Here is an 18,339-nt window from a genome sequence, read left to right on the forward strand (position 1 = left end):
GCTTTCTCGAATGCTGTAAGACAAGGCAAACTGGAGAGAGTCTGGTTGTTTAGTACGTCTCCTGCTGGCAGGCGTGGAAGTTTTACAATGACTGTAGTAAGCTCTGTGTAGCTGTGAATGACTCATCGTTTCCAGTGAGAACAGAGCACTTTTATTTGCAAATGATGAGTATGTCCCTCACACCAGATTTCTAGGTGCTGAGTGTGTGTTCACAGGAACAGCTTTTGTTCCAGTTGAAGAACTCAGGTATGGAACCGTGGGAGCTTTGCTTAGGAAAAGCTGTCTTTTTTTAAATCTCTTTTCCTGCTAGAGAAAAAGAGAGTCTGCTAGTCTTTCAGCTTCAGCTAGCCTTTGATTTCCTAAACTACAATTTATCAAGATAGGTGACTTTCTGAAAAAAAAACAAACCACCCATCCCTCTAACCTCCCACCCCAAGCAAACAAACAAAACCCCAAAACGATAAACCACCACCAACAAAAAACTAATGGGTAAGACCTTCAAAGTAAAATTTTAAGAGCTTTCTGAATAAATCCCCCCCAAGGGGTGCTTGGCTGCAGAGATGCTTCTCCTGGAGCTGCTGCTGTTTTCAACTTGTGTTTTCTGCCAAACCTTGCAAGGCTGTTGGGATCCCAGCTCGCTTAGCCCAGCTTCGTAGGAGCACTGACTTTTCCAGATGTTTTTTCTGGAACTGACGTTGTACTTAAAAACAAACAAAAAACCCAAACAGCCAACAAAAATGTTTCCTCTGAGTGTAATACCTATTAAACCAGGTCACAGATGTAACCCCCCAGCTCTAGTGTTAATTTCATACAGAATTATCTCATACGTAAGTATTATTACACCACCCAGAGGAAAACTTGCACATAATTTCTAGGAGAAAACAGTGTTTCCTCCTTTATTATACTTTGTATTTTTTAATTGTGTTTCAGAGATGGAGGTAGAGCTTATGATTTAAACATTTACATTTCAGTCACCAGATCAAAACCTTTCCTGGAATGCTAGAGCCGAGAAAATTGAATTATGTTATACTTCCCAGTGCAGAAATAGTGGAGTTTAATAACAAAACAAATATTCAAAGACTTACTGGTGATGTGAATTCCCTCAGAGATCACAACATGAGAAAGTGCCAGGTAATTATTTGCCATATGTTCAAAATATCTTCAGAAACAAGAGAAGAAGTAGGAAAAAGTATTTTAATATTATTTTTTGTTCTATTGTTGTAGATGAAATTGGTGTTTACATGCAAGTTACTTCCTGAAAGGTTATCACCTTAGAACAATAACTGTCACTTATATTAGTATATATGAGCAGTGGGATATTAATTTACTCACTGGTGGAAATACTGCAGTACAAATGCTGTAGGACAGAGGCAGATAGTGAATTTTACCCAATACCTTCTAGTTTTCATCTGCCACATCTAAATAAATCCTGCTTCCTTAGCACGCTCTGTACTCAAGACTTCAGTTGTGTGTTGTTATTTGGAGCCTGCATAGAAGGTGTAGTCCTAAGAGATAAGTAAGTAACCATTAAGCTTTACTGCTTTAATACTGTACTTTCTTTTAGCAAGGAGTGTTGGTTTTCCCCCACCCATCTTCTGTAATTATTATTTTCTATTTTTGCGCCTTTACTTCTGGGTGACTTTTAAACCATAGTTGTATATTTCTCACACAGAAACCAAACTAAGAAACACAACCAGACATCCATACCTGCATAAAGGTTAATATTTGGTTAACTCCGCCCCTGGATTATTTATTGAACATTTTTGTCTGTTAACTCATAACGATGTTTCCAGTACCAGAGTCTACAAGTACTTTGTTTTTTAAAATTTCTCTTGCACTGGTTGTCTCATCCCTGTGGACAAACAGGGAAGTGCATGTGAATATAATTAGGTCTGAGGGGGAAAGCAAACAAACCAAACTACCGAATAAAAACAGGAAATCTGCCTGTAGGATTGTCTGATGCTGGGTTCTGCTGAGTGTTTTCAAAATTGTTTTTTTGTGTTGTTAAGAAGTGCAAATCTTTCCCAATGAAAGTATGAAATCACATTCTGACAATGAAGTAGGAATTTTATAATAAGTAATAAAAAAAATTAAGTTCAGATTGCTGAAATTGGGTTATGGATGTTTCCTAGCTGTGTAGTAGAAGTAACTAAGATTATTTGCTACTTTCTATATTTCCCATTGCATGGGATGATAAAACATATCTGATAGTTAATACTTAAATGACATTTTAAAACTGATCAAGAAAACTGAACATGAATATCAAAATACTCCATTAAATGTCAGTATCTTGCTATTCCTCTCTGCAGGTACGGCGATGCAGTGAACAAGAACTTGGTGGTGGGCACCCTTTCATGGCCCTCTCCGTGGGTCATTGTGATTGGGTCCTTCTTTTCTACCTGTGGAGCAGGTCTACAGAGCCTTACCGGAGCCCCTCGCTTGCTGCAGGCAATAGCGAAGGACAACATTATTCCTTTCCTCTGGGTACATGTATAAAAAATGACACTCTTATGTAGTAACTAGCCACTGATTTGACTTGATGCTCCTGGAAGTAAGATTTGTTTTCCCAACATTGAAGTGAAGGTCAATAATTTTTTTCCCATGTTCTGTTTTCCTTTGTTAAAAACTGAAATATTTTTAAAGGACTTTGAGTTTACATATATGGGAATTTTATGAACATTCACGTCTAATTTGATAAAGCAGAGAAAGCCATTTTAATTAACACCGTGCTTTAGATAGAGAAAAAAGTGTTAAGAAAATTATCACAGTTTCTCCAATTAGATTGCCATTTTTTCATTTTATACTTATGAACCATGTGGAAAATATGCTTGATATCTAATGGTGAAAGTTGCAAATGTTTCTGTTTCTTCAGGTTTTTGGTCACGGCAAAGCAAACGGTGAACCAACATGGGCTCTTCTATTAACAGCATTAATTGCTGAGCTGGGAATCCTTATTGCTTCCCTTGACATGGTGGCTCCCATTCTCTCAATGTAAGAAACAAGGTGGTTACTGTAAAAACAAACGAAAAACTGTGAACTAAAACACAACGCAGAAAACATGCATTTGAGTTTTACTAATTTGATTGTATGTCATAGCCATATCTTAAATTCGTAAAACAAATTACTGGAGCCTGAGTTCCTTTTTTATTATTTCTCTAACCTGTGGCTTTTAATATAAATCTATTTGTTTCAGTTCTGGAATATTCTGTGAATAAATGTGGTTTTGGTATAGGCATATTTTCTTTGGGAAAATATTATTTCCAATACAGACCATTGTAAAAGACAGGGCTGATGTTGCAGATACGTTTAGATTTGTCCAATTAGAAGTTCTGAGAACTGTATACTGATAATTCAGGCTAATAAAAACTGAATGGTAGTCTTACTTTGATAATAAATAATCCATGTAATTATAGTCTGTCAATGTGTATGCTAAGAAGTGTTGTTGATGTTATTTGCTTGTTCCTGCAGGTTTTTCTTGATGTGTTACCTCTTTGTTAATCTAGCATGTGCAGTACAAACGCTTCTTAGAACTCCAAACTGGCGGCCCCGATTTAAATACTATCACTGGTAAGCAAATATCCAATGTGCTCAGCACCAGATCTGTAATCTGCAGTGTGGATATGGGGAGAATCCTCTCCATAAGCGTTGTGGACATGTTCTCTTTCTCTGGATATTGGTTTTAGACAAGGGGACATCATTGTAATATTCATAGTGGATCAGACCCAGATAATTAATGGAATGAGTTTTGTTCTTACAACGGGATACTAAAAGTGTGGGAGACATAGGAGATGCCCCGGAAGCCTTATTCATTGGCAGTTCAGATGGAATATTTAAAGAAAAAGGAACGAGATAATAATTGAAGTTGGTATTTCTTTATTCATTTGCTTTTCTACCCCAATACTCACTAATATCTTTGCTTTTTTTTTTAGGGCTCTCTCATTTTTAGGCATGAGTATTTGCCTGGCACTGATGTTCATTTCATCTTGGTATTATGCTTTGGTAGCTATGCTAATTGCAGGAATGATTTACAAGTACATTGAATATCAAGGGTAAGTATTAACTGAATAGGAGATGGTAGGAAGAAGACTGGCTGTGTTACTTATTAACTATCTCCAGCCTGTACCACAGTTAGTGAGGGAATGGCACGGTCGAGAGAGTGTAATAGAGGGTTTTTCTTAGCAATGTATATATTTTTTTCGTTATTTTATTTTGTCAGTACTAATCGAAAGCCACTGAAATGTTAGTGATGTGTTTTATTAAGTCTCTGAAGAGGTTTGATTACATATGTTGTTCAAGGAAGCAGAAGCCCTGGTTGGGGACTTCTACTCTCGTTTACAGACACAACTGCTTCAGGCCTAGAACAGCTGAAGGCAGACTGTTAATGTCTGTTTGAATCTGGCTATAGTATTGTTGTATAACCTGATTTTAGCAAATATTGAAATGCCTGCTGTTTATGCTTGGGAAACCTCAGGAGTGGAGTGCTGATGACAAACTAAATGCAAGGAGGTGGTGTCATGCACGTTTGACTGAAATATTTGCATTTTGCTCATGCGATATGCATCACACATAGATGTACATATGTGCATGTGATGCATGCTGTCCCTCACAGTATTGAACTCATAAGGTAATAATTTCTCTGTATCGTTAATGTGCATTTAAATGCTCATAAAACTGGATGATGGCTAAACTGTGTGTTGTTCACAGTGCAGAGAAGGAATGGGGTGATGGTATCCGGGGTCTTTCACTCAGCGCTGCAAGATATGCCTTACTCAGACTGGAGGAGGGTCCTCCACACACAAAGAACTGGAGGTACTCATTTTAAACTAGTAGAATGCACTGATTTGATTGTCTGCGTACACATAAGGCATTAAATTGAATTTCAAGCAAGATTTTGGGGATCTGCGTGACTGAATTTTAAATGCCCAGAATATATATTCAGAAGTGGAACCTGTTAAGATTGCCAAGTGCAGAGTTCCAGAGGCCCACTGTAATTTGCTGAAGGCGTGATGAAGTCACTGCTATCATTTGAGGCTTAAAAACTGAAAGAGAGGCCAACGTTTCTCCCTCTGACTTTGCATGTTAAGCAGATTACAGAACTCTCCTCTGAGTTATGTGTTGCATGATTCTTGTCAGGCTCTGAACAGGAGGAATAGGAATATCCCTTTAAAAAAAAAAAAGGGTCTGTAAGTCTTTTTGACCTTGCTTAACCTTAACTTAAGAGAGAGAATAATGTAACTAATCTGTAAATATATCTTAAGGGACAAAAAGCAGAATGATAAAAACATTCATGTTTCCCAAACCTTTGGCATGAGATAGATCAGGAGGGACAGCCTTTCTCACAAATCATGTGCTATAATTGTGCTTAACAGAGCCTTGAAAAATCAACCTTGTAATAAAACAGTAATGAAAATCTCTTAAGCTAAGTACATGAATGGGTTTTTTGACTGTTAAAACAGTATAATTCCCTCAGTGCCTCAAATCTGCTTTGAATTAAGAGAAATAAATTATTAATTAAAGCCCTCCTAATCGAGGAGGTAGAGTGTAGTTATCAGAGTTAATATTAAGGCACAATTAAAGTAATGAATGAGGCAGTTTGCAGTTTTTCAGAAGTGTCTTTGTAATTTATTAATAAAGAAATTATTTCTCTTTTAATTTTCTCCAGGCCTCAGTTGCTGGTGCTTTTGAAACTTGATGAAGATTTGCATGTAAAATACCCAAGATTGTTAACATTTGCATCCCAGCTGAAAGCTGGCAAAGGTTTGACTATCATAGGATCAGTCATCCAAGGGAACTTCTTGGAAACTTATGGAGAAGCCCAGGCTGCTGAACAGGTCAGTGTGCTAAATTAGTCCCTAAAGGAATTTCATAATCTTTCATGGCAAAAAGCATATCAGTAAGACTTCCATGAAATACAGTACGAGCTGAGTAGTGCTACAGCTGTTTGATAAAGAGCTTGCAAACATTTCAGCTGTCAATTTTCTTTGAGAATATAATAAGATGAATGCTTTCTACCTGTATAAGAAGACTGACTGCATAAAACTGTCTTCATTTATAGAAAATAATTACTCTGGAAGTTTTTGTATGCTGATTAATGAGGGGAAGATGACTATTTAGTTTCTGGACATAACAAGAAACATTTTGGTGACTTTCAATTATTATAAACTAGCAAATGTACTGTGTTTCTTTCTTTCTGCATGGTGATAGATTTATCACAAAAAGCATTAAAAGATGGTCTTGACAATTTGTTAATAAATCATTTAATCGTTCTCATTGTGTAAACTTGACATCATAGGCCTGCTTTCATCTGTGTCTTATCTGCATATTGTTGTTTTCCCCAAAGGGTTTTTGTACAGGAGCACTGTTAAAAAAGGAAAAATGAATTAATAGGCCTACAGGTTGAGCGAGTTTAATTTTTAAGCAAATAGAGGGCATGAAATTCTTGTGTGGGGTGTTTGTGGGATTCAAGTGGGGATTTAGTGCTTGTATGTGCTAAATGAATATAATAACACATAAAACTACATATAGATATCTGAAACTGGAAATCCAAGTGAAGGTGATTAACTGTGTGTTTAAAAAAGTAGATGTTTTAAGATTAGAAAATGGGAAGTGGGTTAGTAACAGATATTGCTAACTGCTGCAATTTTTATGAGTAAGAGATTATAGCACAAACCCAAGAGAAAAGCTTGCTTTGTATCTTGGAAATAATTATGTTTGGAAGGGAACTTTTTGTACTTTAGTGTCAGGTATTATATACAATGAGTGGGCATTTCCTCTTCTGTTTTATTAAGGAAAGTGATTGAGCTGAACTTTGCCTTAAAACATGTTTTACCCATGGTCATATGAATCAGGAGTGTACACTGTAATCAAATGATAGACAAAGGCATGGAATTCTTCTTGCATATGAGGTTTTTCCTTGACTGTCTTCCAGACTATTAAAAATATGATGGACATTGAGAAGGTGAAAGGGTTCTGTCAAGTAGTTGTAGCCAATAAAGTTCGGGAAGGAATTGCCCACTTAATCCAGTCCTGTGGACTTGGTGGCATGAAACATAATACCGTGGTTTTAGGATGGCCGTATGGATGGAGGCAAAGTGAAGATCCAAGGTCATGGAAAACGTTTATAGGTGAGTTTTGGAAGTTTGGTGGAACCGAAGACTGTGCACCAAGATGTTTATTATACATACATTATACACTGGGGATTTTAACTGAATCCTTGTGAATTTTTTTTTTAACAGTTTTTGTTTCTTCTGTTGATCATGAACTTCATGTTGAGTTAACAAAGCTTAAGTCTTAAAAAAATGAAAGTGGTCAAACATACTTACATGGTATTGTGTGTGTTTGGCTGTTGTTTGTTTTTAAAATAAATGTGGTAATCTAAAGCCTTTGGATTTATGTTACAAAAGGTGTAAATACAGCAAGTGAGGCTAAGTTCATGAGGGAAGTAAAATCTTTCATGTGAGACCAGCTGATGTGATTGAGGAGAGAGGGGAAAGTATGTCTATGCTTTCAGGCAAAGCAATAAGCAAATTGTCTGTAGATGATTTTGTACCAAAACTGATTTATATTTGAAATATCATTTATTGTAGCCAAGAGGCCTACGAGAGTTCTTCAAAGATTAATTTAGATGTTAAAATTAATCTTTCTAATGAATGCTTCAAAACGATGGTCTTGAGAGATAGATACTGTTTTGGTGGCAAACTATTATTTTTTTCTAGATGATCTCTTTCCACAGGTGCTAATCTAGCCATCTTTACTGCCCTTGCTCCATCTGTCATTCCCCTGTTGTCTCAGATAGTCCAAATACTTAACAGACAAATTAGAACATCTGCTTCTTCCTTGCATTTAACTTTGAAGATCACAGTCTTTATTTCAGACATGAAATGGGGCTTGTATTCCGGTAAATCTGTTCTGTCCTAGCTGCATCATTTGTCTGATCTGTTTGTGCAAGCCTTCCAGTATGCACTTTTCTTTATGTAAGTGACAGCTTCTATGGTTTGCTGACGTTTGCTTAGTGAGTGTTTTTGATTGTTTGTTTGTTTTACTATAGATGACTCTTGCTGAATTAAATGGAACTGTTTATTCTTTCCCCTCTTGGCAGGTACTGTTCGTTGCACAACTGCAGCCCATTTGGCTCTGCTGGTTCCCAAAAATGTGTCTTTCTATCCCAGCAACCATGAGCGCTACAATGAAGGCAACATTGACGTGTGGTGGATTGTGCATGATGGAGGCATGTTGATGCTTCTTCCTTTTCTACTCAAACAACACAAAGTAAGGAGCTTAGAAAAAGAATGTTTGTTACCAATTACTTTGGTGTGCATTACTGTAAAGAAAAAATGCCCAGTAGCATTGCTTGCAGTGGTAAACAACAGTAGTTATACTGGTAAGCTCATTTCATAAAGCAGAGTGTTATTAAATCAAATATATTGAGAATATACATTCCCTCACCAGGTTTGGAGAAAATGCAAGATGAGAATTTTTACTGTGGCACAGATGGATGACAACAGCATCCAGATGAAGAAGGACCTGGCTACTTTCCTCTATCAACTCCGAATAGAGGCAGAGGTAGAAGTGGTAGAAATGGTAAGGGATAAGAGCCTCTTTTTCACTTCATGATGAAAATGATGGTGTTTGATTATGACTTGAGAGCAATATTTTTTTTCTTATTTCGACAGCATAACAGTGATATTTCAGCATATACTTATGAGAGAACTCTTATGATGGAGCAGAGATCTCAGATGCTGAGGCAAATGAGGCTGACAAAAACAGAGCGGGAAAGGGAGGTATGTCATTTGTGGCTGATTACTATGGGCTGCTGAGGTGGATGACGCAGTGCCTTCCTGGTAGTGTTTTATAATAGCTGCTTCTAAATTAAACTCCTGTATTCTAAAACTAAAAGGAAATACATTTAGTGTAGCTTTTTGTTTCCCAGAATTGCTTGCTGTCACTAAATAGCCTTGCTGCACATGTAAACTCATGTTAGGAATAATTTGTTTTAGGAAAAAAACAATGGCAACATATGAGCTGCAGAAACAATTTATGTGTTCCCCTTTGCAGTGTAGATGATGCTCAGTGATGCAAGGATGTAAGTCTGAACGTAGTTTGGACCTTGATTTTGCTTTATGGTGGGATGTCTGAGGCTTGTCTCAGTTTATAGAATAACGTGTTTTTCTGCTGAAAGCTTCATTGTACGTTGGATTGTTAGCCTTCTAAGTATTCAATCTTATTTGTGTGCATGCGTTTGTCCAACTTTTTGTCATAAATTTTGTGTCAAACATTGGTTGTTTCAGATCATGTCATGATGTGAGATGGAGTGTCTTTTTTCTTCTTCTTTTCTATTGTATAGATACAGGCATCTGTTAGCTTGAACTCTGCATAGCTCACAATCATCTATATAGTGTAAAGTTAGTTTGCTTATGTGGGATTTTTAGCTAGGGCAGACATTTAGCATCTGAGCTGTACCAGGCACTAAATTAACTGCACACAATAAAAGATATAATAGAACAAAAAGTCTTTCATTGCTTAGAAAGTACCATAAATGGTATAACAAACTCTGAGTTCACCTTGTTGTTCACATGCCCTCTAGGCTCAGCTAGTAAAGGACAGACATTCAATAGCACGTCTGGAAAGCTTGTACTCAGATGAAGAAGATGAGGGGGACACTGTGCCTGAGAACATTCAGATGACCTGGACAAAAGAGAAATGTGATGCTGAGAAGCGGAACCGAGGCAGTGCTGTGGGAAGCTTTAGAGATCTCATCAGCATTAAACCGTGAGTCTTGTCAGAGTCAACGGTTTGCACCCCCTGAAAGTCAAGTTGTGCTGTGTGTTTATTGTCTTTTCCCTTCTAATCCTTGGTTTAGACTTGCACAGGAAACATTGAGACCTGACTACTGAAAAGACAGCAGTTAGCCTCCTGAGAAATCTCTAACATATTAAATGTGGCACATGTGCCTCAATATTTTACTTGATATTGTCAAATTCTGAACCAGAGACATTAAAGCCTATTTTAACTTTCCTCCTGCCTCCCAAATACATTAATGAAATGCACTACTAAAAAAGCAGACTGCTAATTTCACACATCTAATGGCAATTAATAAAAGACTGATAGCTTCACTGATGTAATGTCAAGTATGGATGTTTAGTACAGCAAGGAAGAGGCTGCGGGGATGATGATGAGTGACTGAGTAGAGTATGTTTGTGATTAAAACCCTTTGAGATGGATTTATTGATGAAAGAGCATGGACATACAACAACCATTTTAGTGTTACTATGTGTGCACCACCTGAATAGCTAGAAGTAAAGCTTGTTGTGACTTAGTATAAAAATATGTGAATATCTTGTGATCTCTTGATGTATTGCATCTTGCGTGAAGAGTTCATCCTGCCAGCTTTGCATACTTGACAGTTGCAGATTTTTCTTGACAATGAAGCAGTGAGAAATCTGCTCTAGGGTGAAATCATATGTAGTTCATATACTGTAGAAATTCTGCTGAATTTGGTGTTAACTACCTGTACTTTTTCCTCTTTCATGCTTTCAGAGAGTGGGAAAACTTGTAAGTTTGTTATTTAATGTAGAAGTGCCTTAAGATAGTTGAGAGAGCACCTTGTTATCTCAACTAAGAGCAGGAAAATTATGTGTAATTATGGAAGGAAAGAACAGAAAATGAGTCAGAGTTAAACAGTCTTAGCAATGGTTTTAAAGGGAGCAGGATTAGCCACATAAGCTACGTATCATTATAAATAGCGTGTAAGGAACTGTAAGTTTAACAAGTCATGAAAAAAACCAAGAACAATTACAGGTCTAAATCTTTTTTCTTAAGCAAAGCGTCTCACAAAATGTGGATCCTTCCTTAACACTGCTGTGTTGTTATTTCTGACAGTCTCTGAACTCTTTAAAAAAAAAGACAAAACAACAACAAAAAACCCTTTCTCATAGTCTACACCTTCACATCACTGGAGAGATGCAAGTTTTAAATGTCACTCCATAGAATACCAAGCCTTTAATTTTCCATTGCTTTTCTAAAACTATACACAGTTAATAACAGTGCACTGTTTCTGGTGCTGGTTTCTTCTGCACTTCCTGTAAACATAATCTGGTGCCTGTCTGTGTTGTCTGTGGCTTCCTGAAGCTGACATGGTGAAGACAGAGGATGTCCTTGCTCTGTGTTAAATAACAACTTGAAATAACCGAGGTAATTCAAATTGGATAGACTGCTGTTAATATAACAAATATGAATCGTACTATTGCATCTTCTGTTTGCTGTACATATAAAATACTTGCAAAACTAAATATTTGGAAGAGCAGCAAGGGTACTAAAGACTTTTTAACTTATATAAAACTGAATATATTTTTTAACTTATATAAAGTTAAAAATTTTATATAAATTTAAAAATTATATATAAATTATTATATAATTTATTATATAATATATAAATATAAAATATATAATATAATAAAAATACTATATATTTATATAAATATAAAATATATAATTATTAATATATATTTAAATTATATAAAATTATATAAAGTTTAAAAATTTATATAAATATAAAAACTTATATACTTTTTAACTTATATAAAACTGCGTGTTCACATTCAGTCTGTCTCCTAATACCTTGTTTTAATACATTAAAATGAAGGAAAAAAACAAGTGGGAAATCATAGAATCCTCACAACTGGAAATATATTCGCTTTTTTATCAGTCTATTTCTGTTTTGCTTTTCCTTTTGCAGTACCAAAATAATGATTGATTTCCTGTAGGAAGGAAACATTTCCTGACTCAGAATTCCTAATGGATACTTTCCAGTTCTACTCCTGTGTGAATTGATGTTGTTTTGCGGTGATATATTCTGATAAATTGCTAATGTGCCTATGTACAGAAGTGACTGCACCTGGGTTCTGAAAGAGTACGCTTGTAAGGTCATTCTGCATCTATTCCCTTCTCACCCACAACTTCTGAATCAAGTGGCTGATCTGATTTGAAAGCATGATTGAGATTTCGAAGATGCTCATATCATAGGTGGTTTTTTTTGTTTGTTTTTTTTTGCAAAAAAACAGGCAGAGAGGTTGATTAGTGTCAAGCTGAAGAAAAGGTTAAAAATCTTTATTAAACACCAGTAAAGTCCCTTAAGCAGGCATGCATCCAGCCATTTGTAGTGTAGGAAGCTGTAGCAAGCCAGGCTTTTTCTGTAGATGTCAAATGCTGTTCCACACCAAAAGACAAGTCCACTCACAGAGAGCATGGACGGAATGCAGTACTGCTCTCCTGTGCCTTCATTCTGATGTATCTGAGAAAAACAGTGTTCTGGTACTGAGCCATGGGAGGTCTGTGCTGCCGCAGGAGGGGATCTAGAGGAGGCTGCCAAAAGTGAAGACTGCAGTCACAAACACCCATGGTCAAAGAGCATGTCCCCTTGGGCATATGTGTTTTCAGCTTCTTGTGAAAGACTGTGAATTCTCTTTATAAAATATGCTGCTATTAGGAAGCACAACTTCAACGCTTGGAGACCTAACTCCAGGGATCTTAAGATGAATGGGCTGGCAGTATCTGAAAGACTTTGTGAAATCTTTTTAGTGTCTTTGTCATTGTTTGAAGAAATGTACTGTTTGAGTTGACACTGAACTTCAGACACTGATATTTAGGAGTATTAAGGTATGCTTTGAAGGACTTCTTGGCATTCTGTTTTTCAGAGGCGTGTTTCTAACAGGAAGTCTAAATGTGCTTTTTCTGCAGGAACCAATCTAATGTCCGAAGGATGCACACAGCAGTGAAGCTGAATGAAGTTATTGTTAATAGATCCCATGATGCCAGACTTGTTCTCCTTAATATGCCTGGTCCTCCGAAGAACACTGATGGTGATGAGAACTGTATCCTTTCAGTCAAGGCTTCGTCCACATACAAAGCACATACAAAGAAAAACGTTAATGTGTGTTCTTGAAGTTGTTTTGACACAAATGTCAGACTGTGATAAATGTCAGTTTCCACTGAGTGGAGAGTACTTGCTTGGGGCTGTTCCACAGTAGTTGCTTAAAGTACAATTTGCCATTGGTCGCTCTGAAAGCCTTGTAGATTTGAAATCAGTGTTGTCTCAATTCTTATTTGACAAAATTTACCAAGTCCTTGCAAGTCTTGCTTGTGCAACAGCATGCAATTCATTTGTGATTATTTTGCCATTAGAGAAAAGGGTAAACAGTTTGACAACACTTAACATGTTCTAGGGCAGGAGCAAAGGCTAATTCTGAAAGGCATGTTGACTGCTATATGATATACAGTGTCATTTAAATGCTGGGGCCTGCATCCAGGAATGAAGTCCACAGTGCTGACTTTGGAGATTAATTCTCAATAGTAGATGTAGCAGATGTTGAAGGAGACATTCACAGCAGTCAGTACTCTGAGTTCAGAACAGTGTCTGAACTTGAGTGAGCAGGAAGTGCTGATAGAGAGGCTGTATGTCAAGTATATTCTCTCACAACGGAATTTGGAAGTCTAGCTGCAATTGCAATGCTCTGGTATGATTAAAAACCAAATCTACAGTATTTAGATACCTAGAAAGATACTTGCACTGTGCCTCTAAGCAAGGCCAGAGCTGGGGGTTGCAATCTGCAGAGCCTCCTGGCAGTCCAATTTTCTGTCCATAGCTTCTCTTCAGCCTTGGTTTGTACCGTCATTTTAGCAAGCCTTTCTTTGAACTGTGCCAAAAATGTGCGTATCGTGAGTTGCAAATCACAGACCAAATGATTGCAGTTCTCTCCTATCTCTGGAGGGAGACAATGGTAACAATTGTTACACAACAGCTTGCTGGCTGAAGAAGAGATTAAAACACTCCTCCTCAGCATAAGGGTGTTTCAACCACAGCTGCTACAGCTGCAGGAGAGATTTTGAACTTGAGGCTATGGGTAACTTCGGGTGATACTACTTACTCCTCCAGCCATCCCTAGAGAGTCTGAACCCTTGTGGCCAAACAGCATGCAATATTCACAAAGAGCAACTGAGAGGGAATGTCTTTGTATGCTGGTGCTCAGATCATTGTGCTGGGGAACTGAAAGAGTCTTGCTTTTTTAAAAAAGCTCCTTAAGCCTATATTAAGCCACTGTATTCCTTCCCTAACTCGGTCCTGTTGCCACCGTATCTATATCTGTTTAGAAGGTTGAATGGAGGTGTGTCAAATTGAGTATAGTACAGTTTAAACTTGGCTCTCATGTAGCATCTTGCTGTGAGATATTTCACAACAAAAGCATAGAGAAATGTGTTCAGCCACAAGTAACATTTCTTAACTCCCTAAATCTGCCTGTAGGAAAATTTCTGTCTTGGGTTGCAATAAGTATAAACTTAAAAGGCCTGTTCAGAGTTCTTGTTTTTCATTGTCTATAACATTCCAAATCCAATGCTGTACTACAGTTCTGGAAGGCGGGAGGCTAATCATTGTGCGTTCTGGTTTTAAGATTTCTTTGTCCTTGACTTCACTGAAACAGACATGGAGTTTCTTGAAGTCTTGACTGAGGGTCTGGAGAGAGTATTACTTGTCAGAGGAGGTGGACGAGAAGTCATCACAATTTACTCCTGATTTAGTACAAATTTCTAGTGCTGGCCTACATTTACCTTATTGGTGATAACGGACATTCCAGTTTTAATTGGAGAAGAAAAAAAGGTTTTTCTGCCTAATTTTCTTCGCATCCAGTTCTGTTCATTGTCTTTCTGTTTGCAACATACATATCTTTTTGGGGTTGCAGTATTGCTACACCATCCGATTAGCAATATAATTTAATTGTGAAGCTGCCACGTTATTCAGTTTCTGCTTTGATACTCCGGCATTTGTGCATGTAGTTTTACCATTAAACTTATTTTTGGACAACACTGCCATGTGCAGTATTTTTAGTAACTGTATGTAAAGTTAGGACATGAAAGCCAGTTACTGTAAAAAGATTTTAAAAGCTTTTTATATTAGGTTTGGGGAATAGAATAACATTATATAGCAGCTAGCTTCTGCTGAAGTTCAGCTACAAAGCATTTTCTAAGAGCACACTAAGTTGTAAGAGAACTGAAAAAGCTTTTTTTTTTTTTTTCTGGGTTTATTTCCAGAACTAAATTCTCAGTATTGGATAAGAATTTATACTTTTAATACCTTTATTGATAGAGATTTAAATAAATTATGTTGATATAGTTGGAATTATGTATGTAGCTTGCTACAAATTGTGTTGCTTCTGAGACTTGAGGTTCTGTGAGGCCAGATCCCTATTTATTTTTGTATTTATTTGTCAGAAATAATGGATACACAAGGCTGCTTAGGAATACAGAGATCTCATAATAAATTTTGAATCATCAGTTGATTGAAGGACCAGTCCTGTGCAGTTTCTCCATGCTTTAAATTTCTTGCAAACCATCCATCAAAGTACACTGAGCATATTGGAGTTCTGTGTGTAGAGCCAAGTGTTGTGCTACATGCACGGTGATAGGATTGCACTTGCACAAGTACAAGGGACCTGCTGCTTCATTGTATGCTTTATGTTCTTAGAGGAAAAGGAAGAAAAGATGACCTTTATTAACCAGTAAGTCTCTGGAGATTTTGTCAAGCCCAGTGAGTTGTACTTTATGTACAGAACATTCGTATTTTTTCAATAAAATGTTGCATATACTTTGAACCTATTCTCTGTTCTGTGTGCTATAGTGAATTACTTGGGAATATCATATCTGTCTTCACCTGTGCAGAGGAATGTGGTGTGGAGGTTTTGGTGTTTGTCCAAATGGCACAAGTACTGCTCTGTGGAGGGGCTGACTTGGTCTTGAAAGCCTTGTGTTTTGCCAAAGTGAGTAAAGGCTCACCTGGGTCTGGAGCTACTGCCTTACTAAATGGCTAAGATCTATGCCTATAGACCATGAAACTCAAATGAGCTCGTATGCCCTCAGGATTTCTAGTTGTGTGGGAAAGCAGTGATGACTTACAATGGATGATTGTGAGCTGACCTCTATGGGATGGATTAATAGTCTGGGGAGAAAGATTAGGGTTGACACAATTCTCTGATCCATGTGACCCTGCTGGTTGGTATGCTTAGTTCTGTCATCTCTGTTCTGATAGTGTTCCTGGTTGTTTCACTTTGTAACAGCATTTCTAAGGCAAAAATCTAGAACGAGACAGACTTTTATCTTGAATAAGAACAATATAATAAGGTTTTCTTTGTGTAACAGTTTTATAGTTCAGGTTCTCTCTGGGAAATAGGACATACCAGATAGGAGAAGGATGGAGTTGGTATGTACGAGATACCAGCAGCAATACAGCCAGAAACAACTTCAGGGTGAGCTCTACTGAATCATTATTATTTTCTTAAAGAACAGTCTTTGGTCAAGTTTTGAAAACAAAAATTGATTTCACTCACATTCTTAAGGCAATTGCAAGAATAAGAAAAAAGAAAAGGAAGGAATAAAGCTGTCTTATTTGTAAATAATAAGCTTTGTAAAGAGATCACAGAATCGCAGAATCACAGAATGGCCTGGGTTGGAAGGGACCTCAAGGATCATGAATCTCCAACCCCCCTGCCAGGCAGGGTCACCAACCTCTCCATTTACTAGACCAGGTTGCCCAGGGCCCATCCAACCTAGCCTTGAACACCTCCAGGGACGGGGCATCCACAACCTCTCTGGACAGCCTGTTCCAGCACCTCACCCCTCTCCTTGTAAAGAATTTCCCCCTAACTTCCAACCTAAATCTTTCAACTTAAAACCATTCCCCTTTGTCCTGCTGTTATCTGCCTTTTCAAAGAGTTTACTCCCTTCCTGTTTATAGGCTCCCTCAGGTACTGAAAGGCTGCAATGAAGTCACCCCGCAGCCTTCATTTTTACATTTTCAGATGAGTAATAGTAAGCAAATTAACAGTAAGTTTTAACACTTACTTGCAAGTATTCTGTAGAAATAATAATGTTTACAAAATCATTTTATTCCTCTGACTTTTGTAGGTCCAGCTGTGAGGTATCTCTTTCATTTTACCAAGTGTAAACTTATAATATAAACATGCCGAGACATGCACACGCTTTATCCTTATGAAGTTTTATGCATTTGGATGACATAACTCCATCTCATAGACGGATTTCAGTGCCATCTACTGCCTGACCTAAGTAGCCTGTTGTGTTTTTGGTGTGTTTTTAGTATCAGTAATCAAGTGAACATCCTTACTGATACAGTAGATGGGGTTCTCTAAGGTTATTCTATGCCTGTGGACAAAAACTAATTCAGTACTTTATGAACACTAATGATTTAGTAGGTTCTAATTAGGTAAGATATCTTTCTATATGATGGATTCAAGATAAGTTCCTTTGGAAGGGGTGTGTTGATGCAACCTGGAAGTAGCATGGAAAAGGTCAAGGAAGCAAACCAGCAATGAGTTAGCTGTTCTGAGGGTAACAGAATGATCATCTTCCATTCCTGTACCTGCACTAGAGCTCTTTTCTGTTAAGGAGGTGAGAATGCTATGATTAAAATACAACCAGATTAAGTTGATACTATCCATACAGATCTGTATATGGTTAACCGTGACTAAAACCTCTATGGCAAGCTTTTTAATAATTAGAAATGTTAAAAAATCCTACTCTAGAACAAAGTAATCACTTTTTGTTTGTTGCCTGCTTTAGCCTTCACCTTCAGAAAACTAGTAATCAGAAAAAACAGGCTATCAAATAACTGCTTTACTTTCTGTGAGGAACTCTGTGTTGCTTTTCTGGTGCAGCTCAGCCTTCGAAGCGCAGGAACAATCTTCAGAAAAATAAAATGTTGCTTTAGACAGTAAAATCCACAAGAGGGCACTGGGTTGCCTCATTTGGTGATCCTCTGGGCTTGAAGAAATACCTCCACAGTTACTTAAATTATTTGTAAATATATGTTGAGTGGTAATTTTTCAACTTATTAATCTAAACTGTGCTTCTCTGAATTCTCCATGCACTGATAGGGAATGAAACATGATAAATTTAAAATTTTCCATTTAAACAATTAATTCTCCTCCCTGTCCCATTTCCTCATTTTCTCATCTGCGTCATCCATAATAGCGTTTGCTTCTTCAGCAGTTCCCTTGGGAAGGAAGAAACTGCCTCATGCTGTGCTCTGGAGGTCAAAAGTTCTCATTCCATTTGGGAGTAATTATCCTCTTACATAGCTGCTAGCCAAGGTTTGTAGGCAGATCCTGCCAATACCAAGTGCTGTTTTCCCCTGGGGAGAGGTACCACATCATTCTGGATTTGCCACATCAGACAGCATCAGTCAGAACTACAGTGCAGTGTAGTAAGCGATGGATTTCTGAAGAGATCTTTCCTTAATAGTCACATGTTCCACCCCAAGGTCTGGCAGCTCTGAAT

General features: G+C 37.4%; 1 protein-coding gene across 4 annotated transcripts in view; it reads left to right on the top strand.

The window, feature by feature from the left end:
* SLC12A4 (solute carrier family 12 member 4) overlaps positions 1–15,645 on the top strand; it is a 52,744-nt gene extending 37,099 nt beyond the window's left edge. For 2 of the 4 annotated variants that reach the window (XM_046899421.1, XM_015292366.4), the window contains 15 exons: positions 1,459–1,516; positions 2,310–2,484; positions 2,873–2,991; positions 3,469–3,567; positions 3,930–4,049; positions 4,705–4,809; positions 5,663–5,831; positions 6,929–7,124; positions 8,099–8,268; positions 8,449–8,580; positions 8,673–8,780; positions 9,584–9,768; positions 10,537–10,551; positions 12,736–12,869; positions 14,475–15,645. In XM_046899421.1, coding sequence (XP_046755377.1) covers positions 1,459–1,516; positions 2,310–2,484; positions 2,873–2,991; positions 3,469–3,567; positions 3,930–4,049; positions 4,705–4,809; positions 5,663–5,831; positions 6,929–7,124; positions 8,099–8,268; positions 8,449–8,580; positions 8,673–8,780; positions 9,584–9,768; positions 10,537–10,551; positions 12,736–12,869; positions 14,475–14,566 — 1,877 coding nt within the window. In that variant the 3' untranslated portion in view covers positions 14,567–15,645. The remainder of the gene's footprint in view (positions 1–1,458; positions 1,517–2,309; positions 2,485–2,872; positions 2,992–3,468; positions 3,568–3,929; positions 4,050–4,704; positions 4,810–5,662; positions 5,832–6,928; positions 7,125–8,098; positions 8,269–8,448; positions 8,581–8,672; positions 8,781–9,583; positions 9,769–10,536; positions 10,552–12,735; positions 12,870–14,474) is intronic. The other 2 variants (XM_046899422.1, NM_001389569.2) reach the window with 1 other exon arrangement.
* Positions 15,646–18,339: the final 2,694 nt, after the last annotated feature.

The sequence above is a fragment of the Gallus gallus genome, chromosome 11, assembly GCF_016699485.2.
Source record: "Gallus gallus isolate bGalGal1 chromosome 11, bGalGal1.mat.broiler.GRCg7b, whole genome shotgun sequence".
Classification (NCBI taxonomy): domain Eukaryota; kingdom Metazoa; phylum Chordata; class Aves; order Galliformes; family Phasianidae; genus Gallus; species Gallus gallus.